Source organism: Acyrthosiphon pisum, chromosome A1 (genome assembly GCF_005508785.2).
Source record: "Acyrthosiphon pisum isolate AL4f chromosome A1, pea_aphid_22Mar2018_4r6ur, whole genome shotgun sequence".
In the NCBI taxonomy this organism is placed as follows: Eukaryota; Metazoa; Arthropoda; class Insecta; order Hemiptera; family Aphididae; genus Acyrthosiphon; species Acyrthosiphon pisum.
In genome coordinates this window covers 13,892,350-13,913,025 of record NC_042494.1, presented here as the reverse complement: position 1 = coordinate 13,913,025, position 20,676 = coordinate 13,892,350, and the positions used below count along the sequence as shown (strand labels likewise).

The following is a 20,676-nucleotide window of genomic DNA, read 5'->3' as shown; positions in this document are numbered from 1 at the left end:
CCCCCAACCACCCGTAGTTTTCCTTTGTTTTACACTGTGCTTAGCCAATTTTGTAGCCAATTTTGCAACTTTTTGTACTTTTGCTCCCCCCATGCCCCTCCCAAAATTAAGCCCTGGATCCGCCACTGTGTATAACTCACGAGGATTTAATTATATTTTACTAACTACTCAGTATTCACCTGTATACCGGCTATACCGGGCTACACCTATTGAACATATTTTACAAGACTCTATGAAGTATGTAAATTTCTACAATTTTTTTTCCTAATGATTTAATCTTTTTTTAATAAAAACTATCAGTAAAGAACTGATACATTTCTCACTTCGCTCAGAATTTAATATGCATATAATATACTTAGACCTCATAAATCTAGATTTTCCACTGTTCATATTTCCTAATAATTTGAGTGGGCACGTTGTATAAAATACATTTTATCAAATAACGCAAAATCGAATTCAATTTGTATGATAAACTGCACTAATATTATATTGACATCATAAACTTAAAGTCAAGTGTCAATAAATAGTTTTCGAGGCTATCTGCTTTTAAAATTTACCAGACTTCGAAGTTCGAAAATCAAACCTACACTGCAGTAACCAGTATCTAAGTCTTGGAAGTTGGAGTTTCCTAATATGAAAGAATTTTGTAGTAGTTTTCTGCTACCTACTAAATTCTTATAAAGTGTAATTATTTATAGTAATAACATAATTACATTAATATTTAAAGCGTGCTACTCATTTTCCATGCTTCAATAAGAATAACTAATATAGCTAGTAATCATGGACGCTCGCGCAGTGGTGGGGGGGGGGGGTGCAAGGGAGACATTGCACCCCCGGGAATTTTTAACCGCAAGTATACTTTAATATCTATACCGCTATATATAGCCTATAAGTTATAAATTTAAACTTATATTAGACTGTATGTAATTTTTATCTTACCACTTTTTATCTTTTTACTGGTGTGATTTTATGCTGAGGGCGCGCTTGATAGTAATATATCTTTCGTATATTATGTCACTGTATATTATTTATTTATTTATATTTCAGCATAATTCAATATTATAAATTATAATACAATGATAATATTATAAGAGCTGATACGTAAGTTATATATTATATTATTTTAAGTAATATTGTTCACTCGTGTTGATTGTATCAAAAATAAAATACTGAAATGCCAATGAATAAATATTTAATATTGAACAAATCATTTTTTTTTTATTAAATATTTTGAACATTGAACGTTTAAAGTTTATCGATGACTGACGAATATAATAAATAAAACTCGGAAATAGGCCCTCCTAGAATTTGTGATTTGTGATTATTAGTTAAATACCTACCTAGTGATGTTGACAAAACAAAATTCATACAAATTTAAGAAAACTCATGAAGTCATGTCATAAATTACATTTTAAAAACTACATTAGTTACATGGTAATTGAACGATTTTATTTGTTATCGCCAAGCACCCTAGCGGCATTGGCTATGGCATCGGCATTGGCTACAATATGCACTGGTGCACATTGGCTGGCTTGCATATAATATGCAATGTATAGACTATAGGTAATTATTAAGATTTAGGAGATGTAGGTAGTAGGTAGTCTTGTTAAGAATACTTTCTTTTAAAAGTATTTAAATATAAATACAAATACCTGTAAAAAGTATTCAAAATACTTTATTTTAAAATCAGTAAATTAATAATAATTAATAATCAATAATTCAATCAATTTAATGACGTGTCGACTATATAACCACTAGACCCATGTGGCATTCCATGAAGTCCTATTATTGAATAGGATAATTTCTTTAATCAAGCCAACCAAACTCTCTTATGTATCCCTCCATCTATTGTGCTTATTGTAAAAATATTTTATACAGATTGTACATATTAAAATAAATTTGACAAAAAAAAAAAGTTCAACAACATTAATACCAATATCTTATATTCAAATCAACCAGTGGTGGTCAGTATGCCATGGTATAATATGGGAGTGAGAAGCCGGTAGGGGTTTCAGTATTCAGACACTCTGTTATCTACTTGTATTTTGGCAAAACCTTATTTATAAATGATCAGAAGTTAGAACCATTTTAAAATAATATTTTAGAAATAAAATTTAAAACAGTACATTCCGAATTATTAGTAATTACTAATTAGAATTTGGAATAGACCACGAGAATGAAAAAAAGTATTTGGTAGGTATTCTAGAATAAAAGTACAAATAAAAAGTATTTTTTAAGTATTTAAAATAAATTGGTCAAAAAGTGTTTGAAATACAAAAAAAGTATTTAAATGCAAGTATTGGAACACTTAACAAAACTGGTATAGTAGGTACCTACTGCCTATATATCTCTTAATAACTGCCTATATGTTATGCATTGCATACTATATGCAAGCCAGCCAATGTGCATCAGTGCATTACATTGTAGCCAACGCATATTACAACGATATAATATAATGCACGCGTACCTATATTATAATGTAACGTTATAAAATCGATGAAAACCATCGCAGGCGTATTATATACGATAATAATATAATATAATTATTATGTACACAGGAAGATGTCGGCGGCGGCGTGCAGTACCGGTGCGCGTGCAAGGAGACGGATCCGGTGTGCGGGTCGGACAATAGGACGTACTCGAACATGTGTCAGCTGAACGAGGCGGCCGCGGAGCTTGGCCACAACGCGACGCAACTCAGGATCCAATACCGGGGACCGTGTCAGTCGGGTAAGTACCCACACACCCGCACACCCACACGTGCGTGTATAATATTAATATTATAGACATGTTAACGTTTGAACGATCCCTCGGAAACGTATTAATTCGATTCCCCGCTCTCTTCGCTGCGCATTATATCGTCGTCTCTCGTTCTCAGAGTTTTCCGCTCGGCGTATACGATTAAATGCACTAAAATATATATATATATAATAATATACGCAATACGCGCAAGTTACATATACTCACATAAATCTGCAATCGAACACGTTTAAATAATATAATATATTACGACGTAAATATGTGTGCGTGTATTATTGTCTATTATATACTTGTCGATTTTCAACCGAGCCGTTCGCGGCATCAATTATAAATTCTCTTTAAGGGCTATTATTTATTATTATTTTCTTTTTAACGAATAGCGGCTATCAACAGATTTATATACTTGTTACGAGTTGCAGTAGTTGCACGATTTAAATATTTAATATGTCACTTTTTTGGTTTTCCTCTAATTGACTACTAAAACAAAAATAAAATAATATACCTAGCTTGGTATGCATTTACCAAGTGATTCATCAATCACGGTTCCGGAGGGTGGCGGGGCTATTATCGATTATTATGGTTTGGCTCAATCAGCTAACCGAAGATTGCTGGGGACCTTTGGATATTTTTGAATATTTAAGGCTCGTATAACCAAAAAGGAAAATGTATACCATTTTAGTCATTATTATGAGTCGCGACTAAGACATTTCATATTCTTTTTGAATTAATGACAAATTCTGGTTTATTTAACACATTATTACTGTACATATTTTAATATCATTCAAATACATTCTTAAACTTTGACGTGCACACAAATCAAAAAAACAACATAACAATAAACTGATATAGGTACGCATTGTATACAGAGTATAACATTCATGAAGTACCTATTAAGCAATATTTTTTATCACTCGTTAATTAAAAAAAAAAAAGATAGTAATTTTTTAAATATTATATGTAGATTGTAGATACATACACAAATAATTGTTTGCTTATATTTGCCGATTTCCGATAAATTGTATTAACGCTGTGTACAGTGTACTGTAATCTGTAAAGTGTATTCTGTATAATTGTATTGTGTTCGTTTTCAGCCCCTTTCATTAGGTCAGCACCCAAGAACTTGGCTGGTTCCGTCGGGCATACTGTGGTGTTTGATTGTGAAGTCAATGGATATCCTGTGCCTAGCATTAGCTGGCGTTTTACGGATACATACGGAATCACAAAATGGTTGCCAGGTTAGATTTTTTTTCACCATAATTAAAATTTGCAAAAACAATAAACGGGCATGCGTCATATATAAGGTTGACGACCCCATGACATTTCTATAATATTCGTATGATGTATCAGCAGGGGCTAAAATACTGCAGTGTCCCTTAAAAATCATAGCGTGTCCCCAAAATGACAAATGTGTGTCAAATATTAATGTGTAAGGTAAGTGGTATATTGTATATGTAAAATAGTAGTGGCATATGGACATTATTTCTGAAAAGAGGGGGAATCAAAAAAAGAAAACGACATAGCTAAATGGAGGGGGAAATTGAAAAATCACTCACCCTCTCAAAACTTTTTACTTAGGTGGTAAAATATTTAACAATAATCGAAATAATGAATATAATTTGAATTGATTCAAAATGTACATCAAACACAAAGCGGAAGATTAGGAGGGGATCCGACCCCCACGTCCCCCCTTGTATACGCCACTGTATGAGAGGGGGGGTTTGGGTGTTACGGCCTCAAACAGGATTTTTTTCACTTTAGATATCTGTCAAAGCCTAAAGGTAACAGTTAAATTAATAAGTCCCCTGAAATAAGATATATTTTAGGCTCTGTGTAGCAGTAAATATTGTAATGATCTGCTGAATTTAGTGTCATAGTCGTTATGACCCCAATTATTATAAAATATTATGTTATATTATAAATTAAACGTTAAGTATAAATAATTATTATTAGGAATATCTGTTAGTTAAATTAGTAAAAATGTTTTTTGTGTTGACTTCGTGAGACTTATCGATATGGTAATTAATACGAAACATAGCAATATAAAAAAAATGTCTTACGTTTTGTGAGTTTAATTATACTAATTTTTTTTATAAGACCGTCCTTGTTTTACATCCATAGAAATAATTTCAATCAATCTTCTAATAAATATTCTTATCTCGATATCATTGAAGTTTAATCGATTGATAGTAAGTTGTGGGTACAAAAATGAACCATGGCGACATGGCGGTGTACGAGAAACTATAATTAATTATCTACATATCTCAACAGTTCGGCCATTCATAATATTATTAAGTCACAACCACGACATATTTTTTATTTTATAATACTCCTATATATAGGCATAATCTTTATTATTTATTTTATTCCTCACGCATTTGTTTCTTGTATAGATATATGGTTCATTTACTAAGTCATACCGACAAGCGAAATCATTAGGAAATGAAGAAAATATTACGTTAGATACATTTTTAGATAATTAATATGAATTAATTTTTTAAATTCTTCAATTTTTATTTAATACTTTCGCAGGCAGTATAGTTGGGCACCACTTTTCCATAATATTTCAAAAAAAAAAAAAAAAATGAAATTTGCATTTAAAACCACACCCTATATTGGTATATTGGTAGGTATAATATAATCTTTTATTAGGAATATTGTATAGCAATCGATTATAATTCAACAACTGTACGCTATAATTCGTGTATTATAATTTAATACATAGATACCTAGTTATTGCCTAGTATTCAACTCAACTTGTGTGTTCGTTTATACATGTATAATATATTAATGTACCTTTAATTATATTACATAGGCGACGATACACTAATAGCGATACAAACCAGAGGTGGGCCAGACCGTTTTACTGTCACCTCGTGGGTACAAATCATGGAATTCAAACCCACCGTGCACACGGGAAATTATACATGTCTGGGCTCTAATTCGGCGGACGTGGTTACGGCTTCGGCTTTGTTGGACGTCCGAAAGATGGTTTAGATGCGAACAATACGTCTCGTTACAAAAGTTTGCTTGAATTTTTTTTTTACTATATACATTATACACGTAGGTCTATATTGTTTTGATTATTTTTTTTCGATGTATAATATAATTTTTGTGACTCAAAAGCTTGAAGCTGTATTGTTTGCAATAGGTTCCAGTGTTCCACATTCCACAGTAGTTGTTCTTGATTCAAAAATATCAAATATTTATATTTTGTCACAACTTTATTTTTAAACCAGGCTAAAATGTTTAATTAAATATTTTATAGCATAATTATGCGTATAGGAAACAGCTACATTTAGGTAAGCTGGATCCAATTTATTTTTATTTTAATAATTAATTATTTAAGATTTTTCAGAGAACAGTTAGTATACGTAGATAGAATGAATTCCATTATTATTATCTACCTTCCGAGAATTTTAAAGTGTCATCATTGGGTGGCTTCTTTACTCACTTTTTGTATTTTGTATACTCATGTTATCTGTACCTTATCATATATGCTTATTATATCATCTGATATAGATTGTATATTTCGACTTAAAATAAAAAAAAAACCTCCCGAGAATGTTGTTTTTTTCATTTTATTAAATGGTTGATGTAAATTCTTAGTTAGGTAGGCTGCTGTATAGATTCACAATTTGTTTTCGGGGGACGGAGTGACCGAGCGGACTAAGGTGTCGGTTGCGACGCGCACCGTTACCGGTTCGAATCTCGGTCACGGGTAGCACTTCTCTCCGGAAATGGCGGGAACCTACGGGTCAGGCACGGATCCAGAGCAAAGATTTAGGGGGGGGGGGGGCAACAGTTTTTTTACAACACAAATACAATTATTATAATAAAATATTATACTTTATTCTTAATTTAAAAATGTTGTCATAATAGTAGATATAGGTGATTACCTAATCAATGTGATAAATAAATAATTGATTACTTAATATAGAAAGCGACAATGTGAAAAGAAGTTTAGATTTTATTTATTTGTTATTTAATATATAATATTTATATTTATATTTATAAAAAATATGTCTGGGGGGCCTAGGCCCCTAAGCCCCCCTGGATCCGTTTCTGCTACGGGTGCCCTATTGAAATTCTGCCAAACAAAAAAAAAGCTCACGTGTTTACAAAAACCTACAGTACCCTCCCCACAGTTTGAAACAACCGCCTAATGACCTAAGTTTCCGGGGGTTAATTATTAATAATAAAAAAAAATTTGTTTTCCTATTTCAAAATAAAAGCCTTGTACCTAGTTGTAAAAATATTCATTTTTAGGGTTCCGTACGGTAAAACAGGACCTTATTGGTTATTACTTAGGCTCCGCTGTCCGTCCGTCTGTTGCCAGGTGCTGTATCTCATGAACCATGAAATTTAGAAAGTTGAAATTTTCACATATTATGTATTTCTGTTACCGCTATAACAACAAATACTAAAAATCTTAGAATATATAATGTAAGCAGTGTTTCCAACATGTTTATAGATGATGGTACGAAACCCTTCGTGCGCGACTCCGACTCGCACTTGGCCGGTTTTTAAATACGTGCTTTAAATGTTTACTCTATGCATCCGTTTATAGGTGTCCGGTATTCATGATTAATTAACTATAAATAATAATATAAAATATTCCTATACCGTATTACTCAATCTTGGGGTATCCCGAGAATTTAAAAATTGTAAATTTTTTGTATAATATCTTAAAATACTCATAACTCGCTTTGAAATTAAAATATAACAAAAAGTCTATATGTCCAAAGTAATAATCTTACCTTTAAATTTTATAAGAGGTCAATTTACTCAAATTTTTAAACCAACGGAGCTAAACGTGATTGGCTGAGCGTTAAATTTGCTATATTACGCACTTGTAAGAGTATAAGACGGAGACATCAAATGTCCGTGTGGCGTCCTCCTCTTTATGAAATACCAAAATAACGGATTCAGGACAGTCATGTACCTAAAAAGCCTATACAGAACGCCGTGGTCATTAAATTATAATAATAAGTCATACATGCATGCAGTGTGATTTAGTCATTTTTATAATTAATCAAGATGAAAAATATGGCCCTATAACATTTGTGGTGCTGTTAGCCCCCAGGGGGGGGGGGCTAAGTGTTCCCAAATATAAAACTAGCTCACCTAAGACCCATACTGTAAATATGAGAAGTTCATTTACATTTATCTATTTTATAATTTTTCATAAAATATATTAATTAATAATACATCCTATAATCTATAATATTATATTCAAGAATTATACCTAATTATAATTTTTTTTTTAACAAGTTATATTTTATTTGTTTCAACAGGAAATAACATAACATTCTTGCTTATATAAGTTTAGAAACTCAAATTATGCCTTTTATAGCTGCAATTAGTTAATATATATGCCACCCATAAATTTTTAGCAATACGATAATAAACTTTTATGATTAAAGCATTTATCTAAACTCTATTGCATTATAGTATTAATTTTAAATAATACATTTACATTACACAGTACACACCTTATAATTGATACCACAGATCATAATTAAATATAACATAAATCAAAAATAATTGTAGTATCTATAATAGATATTTTATCCAATCTACTTAAGTATATTATTATAGTGAGATTTATATCTTATAACATTCTCAAAGAATATAAGTTGAAAACAATTTAGGTATTGCCCAGTACTAGCAAGTAGCAAGTTTGTAATTTGTATTCTGTACCAAAAAACAAAGCTTTGTTGCGGTGGTCTGAGATTCAAATATAGATTTTTACAATACGATAAGTGATGACAATATACAGATAGTAATCTTAATGAAGGAAAGCTGGAAGCCCTTACATTTATCACAGTAAGTGATAATTTACAGTTAGTGTGTAATTTTCCATCTTTTTATATGAAATCATAAGATATTTATTTGATTCCAAATCTTGATGCACTAATTTGTATTTTTTTTAATATGGAACATACTTAGCAGAGAAGTATTAAATATAATAAGGAAACAAATGTCCTTAAGTAAAATCTAAGGCTTCCTAGCTTTAGACTTACGCCTATCATATCTAATTGAAAAATTCCAATGATATGAATTGATTATAGCACTCCAACGTCCTACTTCAATTAGTTATAGTAGGTACCGCAAAATTGATTATCCACTTAAGACATTATATTTTCTTATTATATAATAATGTGTATATATTTAGATAAATGGGAACGCCGATGTTTAAATACCGTGTTAACAAATAATCTGTGTAAAATGCTTGTAAATACTAAAAAAAAAAAAAACAAAACAAATAATTGGACTGTAAAACAATATGCAGCATAGCACAAATCGTTATTTTAAACCAGCTTCATGAGGAGTGTCATCTTCAGTTTCTTTCAATGCTGTCATCCCTTGATAAAACAAACCGCCCAATATAGCTATAACAGTAAATCCTTGAGCTGCAATACGCCCTCGCATCATCATTTGAGATCTTACTCTGTTGCCATCATACATACTCTTTAGACCTACGCTCAAAAAACCAACAGTGACCAATGCACCTGAAAATGAAAACAAATTAACATAACATTATTATATTTTTTTATAGACCCTTGATTAAAATATAGTGATATTGTAATAAAACTACACCTCATATAACTATATTAGTTATGAATGGAAATATATAAATTAAGAAAAATTTGCCTACTAAGGAAATTCATACTAATATGTAATGCGTGATGATTAAGTTAACATTCACTGTGAAGGAATAAATGCATCAATTCAGCCATCGGAACTGCACCACAGTTAAAAATCTGCCAGGACTCAGTCGCAAGAGAAACTAAAATGCACAATTTGATACAGTGCAGGGCGCAGGCACACCAAGCTACGTGCCTTGAAAATCTGATTTCAGAAGTTTGAATATATCTGTAGTCATATATATCAAGGGCTTCACAAAAACTTGTTGGACAACTATAACTTTGTACCTATTTGTACTGTGAAAAGTTTTTCATTTAAAACTTTAAAATAGATAAATGAGACAAATATTATTTTCTACATATTGTAATATATTCTTACCTGATGATATTATAAAAGTAAATAATTGAGTAAACTATAATTTTTTTCCACTCTATTATTAATTTTTAAATTAACTTACCAATGGGCACTAATGGGTTTTCTTTGAATTTCCTCAAAAATTTGTTACCAACATCTTCCATTTCAGCTCTAATTTGATACTCTGCTTTTTGGCCTTTGTCCGTTTTCTTTTTCAACCATTCCAGAGCTGCATCGTTGCCTTTATCAGAATCTGCCATTTTTATAATGGAATAGGTATTGCTTTTTAGCTAATTATACAAATAGGTGTTGCTTAAACTTAATTCAAATTCAAAATTTAGTGAAATTATTAATACAACTACAATTATTGACAAGAATATTAATAATGACTACAATTATTAGGTTCTTACACCATACCAGGACATTTTTACAGATAACAGATCATGTGATTAAAAGTTATCAAAGTGGATAACAGAAAAATAGTAAGCATGAACGGGACATATTCTGTAGTTCCACAAGACAATTGTTCCAATGGTCTTCTGTTCTAAAAAATTATGTATTCGAAATAATGAACTACACATTTTTTTTTGGAAAACGTGGTTATTGGAATTTTTTTTTTGAACAAACATTTGATAATAATTTACATATAAGTATATAACTAGGTTACAATATCTATAACCAAGAAATAATTTAGTCATAAACTCATAGACATCAGAGTTTAGACTTAAAGATTATCTAAATGTCCACGGTTAAAAAATTATCTTTTTACCCGTGTGACAGTGTTAGTTTGAATAGTCTGGGCTTTTAAAATATAAGGTATATCATGGTATGAACATTTATTTTTTACACAAGAGGTTCACAATCATAAAAAAATTTAGGAATAGGTATTTAGTTTTTTTTTTGATTTACATAATAAACATTTAACACAACAAAATATTAGACATTCAGTTGAAAATAGAACTTTTTTTTATGACCTTTTGATAAAAATTAAAAACCTCTTTACTAGCTGCATAACATTTGTCCATACAATCCATATATGTTTTCTGTGAAAATTCTCCGGTGGTATGTGACGTTAACAGACACCTGGTTTCTGTGTTTGCAAACACTAGTGTTAAATATGCGACAGAAGACTAAAAAAAAACATAAATTTGTACATTATTAACATGGCTGGAAGTTTACTTATCCATCAGCTCTAACTGTCATACATTTATTTGTGTTTCGTCTGGATTTAGAATAATTTCTTCTTTCTCTGTGACAGCACAACTCACAGCTGCATACAAATGATGCATAGCAATACCAGAATTCATCAGTCCCATACAAGAAGCGTTCAAGCAGGTGGACAATAACTAAGCAACATTTGTACCATTACAAACAAATTATTGGTTTAAAACTAAAAAATAAACTACACATACATTTCCTCTGTCCTGCATCTCTTGGACTGTTACAACAATTGTAGTCCTGGGATATTGTTCGACGACTAGGGCCTTTTCACATGTTGATTGCATTATACCTTCTAACATTTTGTCATGAACGGCTGTAAAATATAAAAATTCAGTTAAATTTATATCCAACTAATATTAAGTATTAATCTATAAGTACTTATGCTTCCAGTTTTTCGTCTAAAAGTCACATCTACGGTGGCACGATCGTACATACATTTACTAGCCTTGGGCTCAAATGGTCCAACAACGGACACAGAAACAGTACTTTTACCTAAATATAAAATAAGCAACCAAAATATAATAAATGCTCATAAACATAAAAAATCATTGAATCATTTACCTTGAGATAAATATGCTGAGCCTTCGGTGTTTCCTAAAAAGCCCAGTTGGCATTTTAGAAATTCTTCAGACATTTTTTAAATTGAAGGTATTTCAAATTCCGGTTTTAAATTTAAATTTAAAATTTAAATTGTTTAACTTTAGTTTATGAATGTACGTACCACGGTGAATTGATATCAATGGATTCTGTGACTTTACTATTCCGTGGTTACATTGATAGTATGATATCATATAATAATCTATGGTATGGTCCAAGGTGTATTGATACACCTTGGTATGGTCAAAGTGTGGTTTATTGATACCATGTCGTATTTATATCATATTTAACGATAAGATTATTTTACTAATTTACTTTTCAGTTTTCAGTACTCACTACTCGGTAGTAGTGGAGTCCCAAGAATTATCCCTCAGATTAAGATGTAATGTCAATTATTTTTTTTTGTACTTAAACCGTTTTAAAAAATTTTTATTGCATTTAATTATTTGAAATTTAAATAGGTAGCTGATATAAAGGCATTTATCTATAAATGTTTAATTTTGTATTTTTAATGTATCAGTGTTTAAATAATTATTCTTAATTGTGTCTTTTAATTTATAAGTAAATATTAGTTATATAAATATGTTCTAACATTAAATATATTAAGCTTTGTATTTCCTATAAAAACATAACAGAAAAATGTCTGAACCAAGTAAGTTTTCTTCAAGATCACATGTCTCGACAATCGAATGGGATATGATGGACAAGACAAAATTTTTGCCATTGAGTATGTTAAGCTCGTTTTGTGTTCGCTGTACTCTCTATCCATTGACTTTAATTAAAACAAGACTTCAAATCCAGAAACATGGAGAAATGTATAAAGGTAACATTATTTATTTTAAAATACAGTGTATTCTAACACAAATAAAAAATAAATAAATATATTTAATGTACATGGTGGTACACCAACCACCGTGTTTTCCATCTTGTTATAACAACCATCAAGTTGTTATGATAACTGGTTCGGGATGACAGATTACATGCTACTAACAATAGTAGATGACTTAAAACAAAACAACCATAACTTTTTATACCTAATAAGTAATAAGTCTTAAAGCAGTACAATACATTATCATCGTTATTAGAAATTGTAGAGTATTTATTTAAATAAATATTTCAAATTGAGTGAATTTGATCCATATAAAAAAACCTTTTAAATAATGTTTTTTTAAGCTGATTATTCTGCTTAGTCTGTTTTCATTAGTAAATTACGAGGTTAATTACTATGTAAAAATAATTTAACTACAAAACCAATTTTGTGTTTAGGTTTGCTGGATGCAGCTAATCGTATTTACCATACGGAAGGTATGTCAGGACTTTATCGCGGTTTTTGGGTGAGTTCTGCCCAAGTATTATCTGGTGCAGCTTACATTGGTGCATACGAACAAACTAGACATATGACAGCTCCATATTTGCAACAATGGCCTGAAATTAGATCAATGGTTGCGGGAGGTGTGGCATCTGTTTTTGGCCAAACAATAATTGTACCTTTTGATGTGGTCAGTCAACACTTAATGATGCTCGGCTTGTCAACTAGTAGTATAGACAAAAATAAAATAGTAAGTCAGTATTATATTCCAAAACTTATTTTATGTAAATAAATACCTATTATGTCATAACACCAGGAGTAGATGAAAATAAAATTATGTTTCTTTTTTTTATAAAAATAGAAGTACCTACTTATTAATTAATTCATTTTTATTATTTATTTATTTATTTATCAATTAAAGATTCAAATCCTTAGAAATATTAAATTATTGATATTAAATTATTATATCTATTAAATATAATAATTTTTCAATATTATAATTTTATTGGTTGTGTAAAAGCATTAGGTATGTTAGATAATGGTGTACTTTTGACCTTTAATCTTAAATATTTAAGAAAATAAGTAAAATGTAAATCTGGGACATATTTTCTTTTAGTTTTTCTTTCTTATAAAGATATTACTATATGTAATTAAGTCTATAATATTTAATTATAATTGAATTGTTTTCATTTTTCTATTAGTAAAATAATTTTTTATAATTAGTTTAAATGAAAGCCTAGTTCATCTTTGAATTTAGTAATCCTGAATTTAGGTATTGGAAAACTACTATATATTAATTACACTCTGAATGCCTGAACGGAAAAGCCCTATGTACTAATCTAGTAATTATGGCTACTATTATACTAATAAAATATTTACGATTATGCAGTGTGCTGTACTAAATTATAAAATTTATTGATTTAATCATAATAAAAATATTTTTACGTTTATAAATAGGTATATCATATTATTTTTGTTAATCAGTATAATATGTTAACTTTTAATTTCAACCATATAATGTAAATTCCATACTTATTTATTTTGAATACTATATTAATATGTTTAGTGTGGTTCATTTTACTACCTATTGAATAAATAAAAAGTAATAATTATAACATATTAACTTATCAAAAATTAATATTGACTATTCTTTGTTAAGCTGTACGGTAAAATATACACATTATTGTAAAAAAAAAAAACTAAATAATTGATTATAATTAATTGCTAACGATGTTCTCAACATTAAATATATTTATAAATTATAGTACTAATTATTATAATTTATGTTTCCCATTTAAATTTATATTTTGTATTGTAGTATTTATTACCTAATTGAACTATGAAGACAAATCATGGTTTATTGATAACTGTACTGATTTATTAAATTTGAGTCATTTTATTTTAGATATATTTTCGTCCACTGGGTATACATTTGGATATCTCAAAATCAAAATTTCGTACCACATTAGATATTGCTCAATGTGTTTATCAACAGGATGGTTTTAAAGGATTCTATAGAGGTTATGTGGCCTCTGTTTGCACTTATGCACCTAATAGTGCATTATGGTGGAGTTTTTATACAATATTCCAAGGTATTTACGTTAAATAATAGTTAAAATTAACTAATATTTTGCTGTAGGAATTTTTTCACCTGGTCATTCAATGTTTAGTCAAATAACAATTCCATGTAAAACATAAAATAACTTTTGATTTTATTGAGTTAATTATTTATCGTGTATCTAGCCACAACGTTAATAAATTATTTAAAATGTTCTATCTAGTTTTCAAGTATCTAACACAGCCTTACAAATTCTTCATTTATTTACTTTTATTTGATTTTTTCCCTCATCATTTTTAATTCCTATACAGTTGAGTAATATGGTATTAAGTATTGATTTTAGTATTTCTAGAGATTTGAGTATTTAAATTCCATTTTGGGCTGTTAGGTCTCATATACTTACTACATGTGGCCAAATAATTTGGTGTGTCAGCAAACAACTCACAATATTTGGCAGCTATTACCCATTAAGACATTAAGAATCACTAAAAGAACCTTGGTATTTTTTATCAGAAGGGTAGAAAAAATAATAAAAATGCTTTTGCTGACATACCTAGTTATTTCTATCCCGGTCAAAGTGGTATTTGTTAGTGATTTTATTACCCATACTCATGTGCACTCATGTACACATTAAATATTATTATTTATAAGTTATAATACATATTTCTTGGCTACTACTTATTGTTTATTGTTATTTTAATATTATATTATTTTAATTAAAGCCACCAATCTGCATTATTTTGATATTATTTTTGTTATAATTTTCCCAACCACTGATTATTTTATACTTTCCGTATTAATGACCATAATATTTATATGAATACCAATAAACAGTTTTATTAAATGTCATTGAAACCAAACTAACCTTAATTGTAGTGATAAACTTGTTTCTAAATTTAATTATTTGTTTATACGTTATTACTATACTCGTATAGTTAAAAAATAAGTAATTCAAATAGTTTGATTAATGAAATGCTTGATTTTTATGGACAGCATGCAATGAAATATAACCCATACATAGGTTAGTTGAAAAACAGTATTTTTATATTAGCATTTAACTAAATCGGTGACTTTTGAAATTGTTAAGGGTGGAGTTGAATGAAAACAATATGATATATTATATAAATCAGTTTTAAAATTGTACCTAGTAATAAAAATATTAATTTCATGATATTATAAAATATTACTAATTGTAATACATTTTTGTTAACAATTAGATCAACTTGAAAAAAGGTGTCCAGTAAATACATCACTTTTATTTTTGCAAAGCATATCAGGAGTACTAGCTGGGTTCACTACTACTCTGATAACAAATCCCATGGACACAATAAGAGCACGATTACAGGTAAAATAAGTTTAACAAAACTCTTAGATTTAATTCTTTGCCTAAAACTATTAGATTTTTGTATGACTTTTTGACTTGCATATTATTTAATATTTTTATTTGCTTTTTGTGAAATTATGATTAATTTTTTTTTGTTCAATTTAAGCAATATTTTGGCATTCTTTTATATAATTAAATAACAATTAAGAAACCAATTAGTCATTCTTCATTAAATTGATAGTTTAGGAGCTAGGTTTAAAAATGGATTGCATTCAAAAACTACACGCTTGATGATTTTGACCACAAAAGGTCAGTAGACGAAAACCGCACACTTTATCAGTTCATTGTAAGTACAGCAAAATACCATACAATATTTTTGGGTCAAATAACAAAATAGAGAAGATAATAAGAAACTGTATAATAATCATGCTTACACGTTTTAAATCTTTAGTCGCCGATCAGTTGGTCTTGTGTATAGTTTTATGATATTGGTACCGTACCTATATAGTGGTTAAAACGTATGCAATTTTTACTGTTTTCATTTCAATTTTTTTAGATTTTAATGGATATTAAAGTGATTAATAGTCATAAATGTGGCAAGTATTTGTCATCAATTTAAGTACAAAACACTTAGAGTGCATAATAATGGACATTTTGATTAGTATTTGATTGTATTATAATCTAGACGTGCAATAAGAAATGATTTTCAATAATTTGTTTTTTGATTTTAAGGGGTTGAAATGGACAAAACATCTCTTGATATTATTAGCTCACAATCAAAATATAATAAATATAGTATATTTTTTTTCTGCTATTGGTTACAGAAAATAAAATAGTTATTATGATTGAATATAATTTTTGCTCCTGCTAAAGTTTCTGGAATATTACAATCTGAACTGTGTTACATCAAAATAATGCTGTATTTTATATTAGTTGATCAATTTTTCGCAGGCCAAGTCAGGTTATATATCTATATCAAAAACCATCAGATGGCATATTGTACCCAATCTTCCGAAGGTTGGATTAAGTATAAACGACAAACTTGGTATAACTTTGAAACTTAAGAATTAGAAATTAAAAAACATCAAAACTATAAAACCAAGTTTGCTTAGATTTAAAGTATGTCATTATCTATGAAATTTAGTATGGGTCATACACTTTAAACACTAATTGTTCAATGATACAAATGTATGTTTTACGTGTAAAATTGTCTATACTCCATTCCAAATAAGAAACACCACGGCGGCTACGGGAAAAACCGGTTTTGCTACGTAAAAGTGGGTATTTCTTATTTGGACTAGGGTATAGATTAACACAACTTTAACATTTAAAGATTATATTTTTAAACTTTTTTTATGTAACCTTAAGTGTTTTTTGTGTTTATGACACTGGTGTGATTATAGTTTTGATATACTTTCTATTTTGTTTATAGTAGATAAAACTACAGTATTAAATTTCATAAAAATTAATTTATGACAACTGAGTCGCGAACTCAATAATTTTACTAAATTATAACTTATATGTATACAATAACAAGATATATTAAATTTTAAATCACACCAGTCTTAAGCACATCAATATACTTAAAAAAAATTCTAAAATACTAGCGAAGTTATAAAAATCACTGTGTAAACCAAACTACTTTTACATGTAAAACATGGGCAGCTGATCACTCATGATGTCATGAGGCTATTCATTAATTTTCGTTATTTTGTTGAATAATAATTTTTAAACTTTGGATTTTTACTAAAATGTTATTCATTATTGGAGGATTACAATAATTCACATATAAACTTAAAATTAAAAAAAAAAAAATTTAGTGTTATGCTGTTCTTTAATAATTATACACTTGCGTACCGTAACCTAACCTTGCGAGGTCCGCAATCCACCACATCCATAACTTGATGCCTGCCATTTTTACAGTACCTTCATACCAACATGCTTACACTTATGTGCACTAAAAAGCATTTTCCAAAATTTGCATTTTAAAGTAGTGCTTGCACAAGTATTCTGAGATTCAAGATGGCCAATGAAAATTTTAAAGTTTTGAACATAACTGCACAAAATATTAAAAAACAAATTGAACAAAGTTTGATTCATATATATAGTTGGTATTTTTAACGTGCAACAAATTGCACTGGTTCAGCTAGTTATTTATAAATTTTGAATAATTTTTATTTTTGAATAAATATAAATAATAATAATAATAACATCGTTATAAAGTGTGCGATTTTTGAATACAACAATTTTAAAAAGTGTACCTATAATACTAATCTATACGGCTTTGTCCTGTAAAAACAAGTGAGCTGTTTTTGGAGTCAACAAAAAAAAAAAATCATGCTGGCAAGTTAGTATGACTTTTTCTGAATCTTTTTTTTATTCTGACATAGGTAACTTACCTATCTATTGATTATAATATTGGGTGCTAGTAGTATGCACCAGGTAAATAAAAATGGAAATGTATGCTTTATTAATACATTAACTATTATTGGACTACCTATTAAGTTTTTTCAAGTTGAGTTGAAATACAAATTCTATACCTAATAAAAGTAACACTTAAATTAAAACGAACATTAAATTAATGAAAAATAATTATTTATGTAGGTTCAAAGAACAAACTCTATTGTTGGTACATTCAACGCCTTGTGGAAAGAAGAAGGCATGTTCATGTTCAGTAAAGGACTTTCTGCCAGATTGGTCCAGTCAATTTGTTTTAGTTTTACAATTATTTTAGGTTACGAGAGCATCAAAAGAGTTAGTGTACTTCACGAGTACAAAGATCATGTACGATGGTAATATGGTATCTATCGGTAACTTTTACTGTATATTTTTTTTTTTAGAAAATTATATTTTTTAAGGGAGCACATGTCACAAAAAATAGGTGTTATAAAAATAGGGTAATCTTGACTACCGAAGTATTTTCAAGACTACCTGGTATAATCTTCTTAGTTATCGCAACTACAGCAATTTTTATATTTAAAACAAAAATTAAATAGTTAAAATCAAAATTCAAGGTTAAATTTAGTATTATAAGTATACAAAATATCATCAGATTATAGGAGCTAGTCATGGAAATATTTGGGTACTATAGTAAACCGGGAAATACCAAAATAAGTTTATTTAGGTTTAAAGTATATTTTATTTTAAGAAAATTTATAATATAGGAGCCATTATTTTATTTTAATTATTCGAATAGGTATAGAAAATTAAAAATAGCTATGTAATCACATGGCAGCCTATCTAACATTTTAAATGTGATTAAATACAACTTCAAACATCACTGAATAATAATAATTGGTTGATTATCATACAATGAATGCGTTTGTTTATATTTGTACTACATTTGATAAACGTCGAATTATAGTTCTAAGATAAAAACTATGTGTGCAGTGTGCTCCTTTAATATTTTTAAACAAATCGCTAAATGATACATATTATATGATTATTGATTTACGTTTTGTTATGTTGACATTTTAACTTGTTTATTTATGTATGTATAGACAACATTTATTTTTTATTGTTACCTTTAGTTATTTAATTTATATGTTGTTAAATGTATTTCACTTCTAAAATTATAGACTTATTATAATGCAATGGTTGAATTTCTTCATCGTCAAGGTTTTATATAATTTTTATTTTAAAAGTTACGTTTTATAAAGAATTTAATTCATCATACACAGTGAAGAATACGGTTTTTTAGAAATGTATAATGTTCAAATTGAAAGTCTTATTAGTTACCAAATTATTCAATTTATGTGATTTTACTGATGTCCAATACAATTTTACATATTGTATGTTATTAGATGGAAACTCAATTATAAATATAGAAAAAAATTATTTTTATATCCATAGAAAGATTTTTATTGCTATTCAATAAGTTATAAGTTTGTACTTTGTTGCTACTATAGGTAATGTATATTCGCTACAATATGTTCAGAAATTGGAATGTTATATTTTTTGCAACATCTTTAAAACCAAACTTTTCGTCCATTACTAGTCGAATCCAAATGTTACTAAAATTATAACTAATATCGAATATTCATTAACATCAAATAATGTAAAACTTTAACTAGTATTACTAATGTTCATGGTGTTACATATTATATTTCAATGCTTAAATGTGGCTCTGAAATGTGAGCAACAATTAAAAATATATGGCATGTATACAATATATTTTTTAAATTCACTATTCACAAATATTAATATCTGTTTTGCAATAAAAATAAATAGATAATACTTCAATTAAATAATAATTACATTTAAATATAATAGTTATGAGTTACATACAATTAGCTAGTATTATAATATGGCTATAACTAAGTTATAAATATTAATTACATTGTTTTGAACGCTGTAAAAACAAATTTTAGGTTAGTGAGAGGGAGTAATAAAATATGTTGTAAAAGTATTGTTGATTTCTTTTGGAACAGTATTGATGTTTGATTTAAACATGATAAATTATTTATCACTGTAAAAAACTCTAATGTTTATTAATTAATTAATGTTATGACAAAAAAAAATATTAAAAAAAGTTGAAATTAAATAAACTATGTTCGCCATTAATTATAATATAGTACTGTACATAATCAATGGTATGAATTACTAACTAAAATTTAATATCACATTTAAATTGTATAACAGACAATAAATAAATAATTCTCACTTAGAATACCTATTAAATTAAAAGTGTACTTAAAATCAGTCTTACTGAATAATTCTAAATAAGTATAATAAAAACATTAATTTACTAAACAATTATTTTGATACCAAGCAATCGGCAACATAGTCCACACCAAACTAAAATGTTAATGAGTTGTCACATTCGTCAGCTGTATGTCCAAACACTAAACAGAATATTTTTTTTTTATTATTATTATTATTATATTTTAAAAACAATATTAACAT

General features: G+C 28.4%; 5 protein-coding genes across 10 annotated transcripts in view; 2 read left to right on the top strand and 3 right to left on the bottom strand.

The window, feature by feature from the left end:
• LOC100570848 (insulin-like growth factor-binding protein-related protein 1) overlaps positions 1–6,322 on the top strand; it is a 17,214-nt gene extending 10,892 nt beyond the window's left edge. Inside the window, exons 2-4 of the mRNA XM_003242717.4 lie at positions 2,559–2,730; positions 3,852–3,995; positions 5,573–6,322. Of these exons, the coding sequence (XP_003242765.1) occupies positions 2,559–2,730; positions 3,852–3,995; positions 5,573–5,754 (498 nt within the window). The 3' untranslated portion in view covers positions 5,755–6,322. The remainder of the gene's footprint in view (positions 1–2,558; positions 2,731–3,851; positions 3,996–5,572) is intronic.
• A 2,554-nt stretch (positions 6,323–8,876) lies between these two features.
• LOC100163016 (HIG1 domain family member 2A, mitochondrial) lies at positions 8,877–10,159 on the bottom strand. Its single transcript, XM_001950212.5, has 2 exons — positions 9,866–10,159; positions 8,877–9,272 (listed from the first exon to the last, which is right to left on the bottom strand). Exons 1-2 carry the CDS (start codon positions 10,020–10,022, stop codon positions 9,067–9,069), a joined length of 363 nt encoding a protein of 120 aa, XP_001950247.1. The 5' UTR covers positions 10,023–10,159; the 3' UTR covers positions 8,877–9,066.
• Positions 10,160–10,582: 423 nt separating this feature from the next.
• On the bottom strand, positions 10,583–11,725 carry LOC100167827 (exosome complex component RRP46). Its single transcript, XM_001948168.5, has 5 exons — positions 11,545–11,725; positions 11,362–11,475; positions 11,175–11,296; positions 10,968–11,108; positions 10,583–10,892 (listed from the first exon to the last, which is right to left on the bottom strand). Exons 1-5 carry the CDS (start codon positions 11,615–11,617, stop codon positions 10,707–10,709), a joined length of 636 nt encoding a protein of 211 aa, XP_001948203.1. The 5' UTR covers positions 11,618–11,725; the 3' UTR covers positions 10,583–10,706.
• Positions 11,726–11,881: 156 nt separating this feature from the next.
• Positions 11,882–19,923, top strand: LOC100158932 (solute carrier family 25 member 44). The gene is made up of 5 exons (XM_001948114.5): positions 11,882–12,403; positions 12,847–13,139; positions 14,295–14,481; positions 15,665–15,792; positions 18,376–19,923. Exons 1-5 carry the CDS (start codon positions 12,220–12,222, stop codon positions 18,565–18,567), a joined length of 984 nt encoding a protein of 327 aa, XP_001948149.1. The 5' UTR covers positions 11,882–12,219; the 3' UTR covers positions 18,568–19,923.
• A 90-nt stretch (positions 19,924–20,013) lies between these two features.
• LOC100160993 (CAP-Gly domain-containing linker protein 1) overlaps positions 20,014–20,676 on the bottom strand; it is a 34,969-nt gene continuing 34,306 nt past the window's right edge. For all 6 annotated transcript variants that reach the window (XM_008182252.2, XM_016802339.2, XM_029486703.1 and 3 more), the window contains one exon: positions 20,014–20,615. In XM_008182252.2, coding sequence (XP_008180474.1) covers positions 20,569–20,615 — 47 coding nt within the window. In that variant the 3' untranslated portion in view covers positions 20,014–20,568. The remainder of the gene's footprint in view (positions 20,616–20,676) is intronic.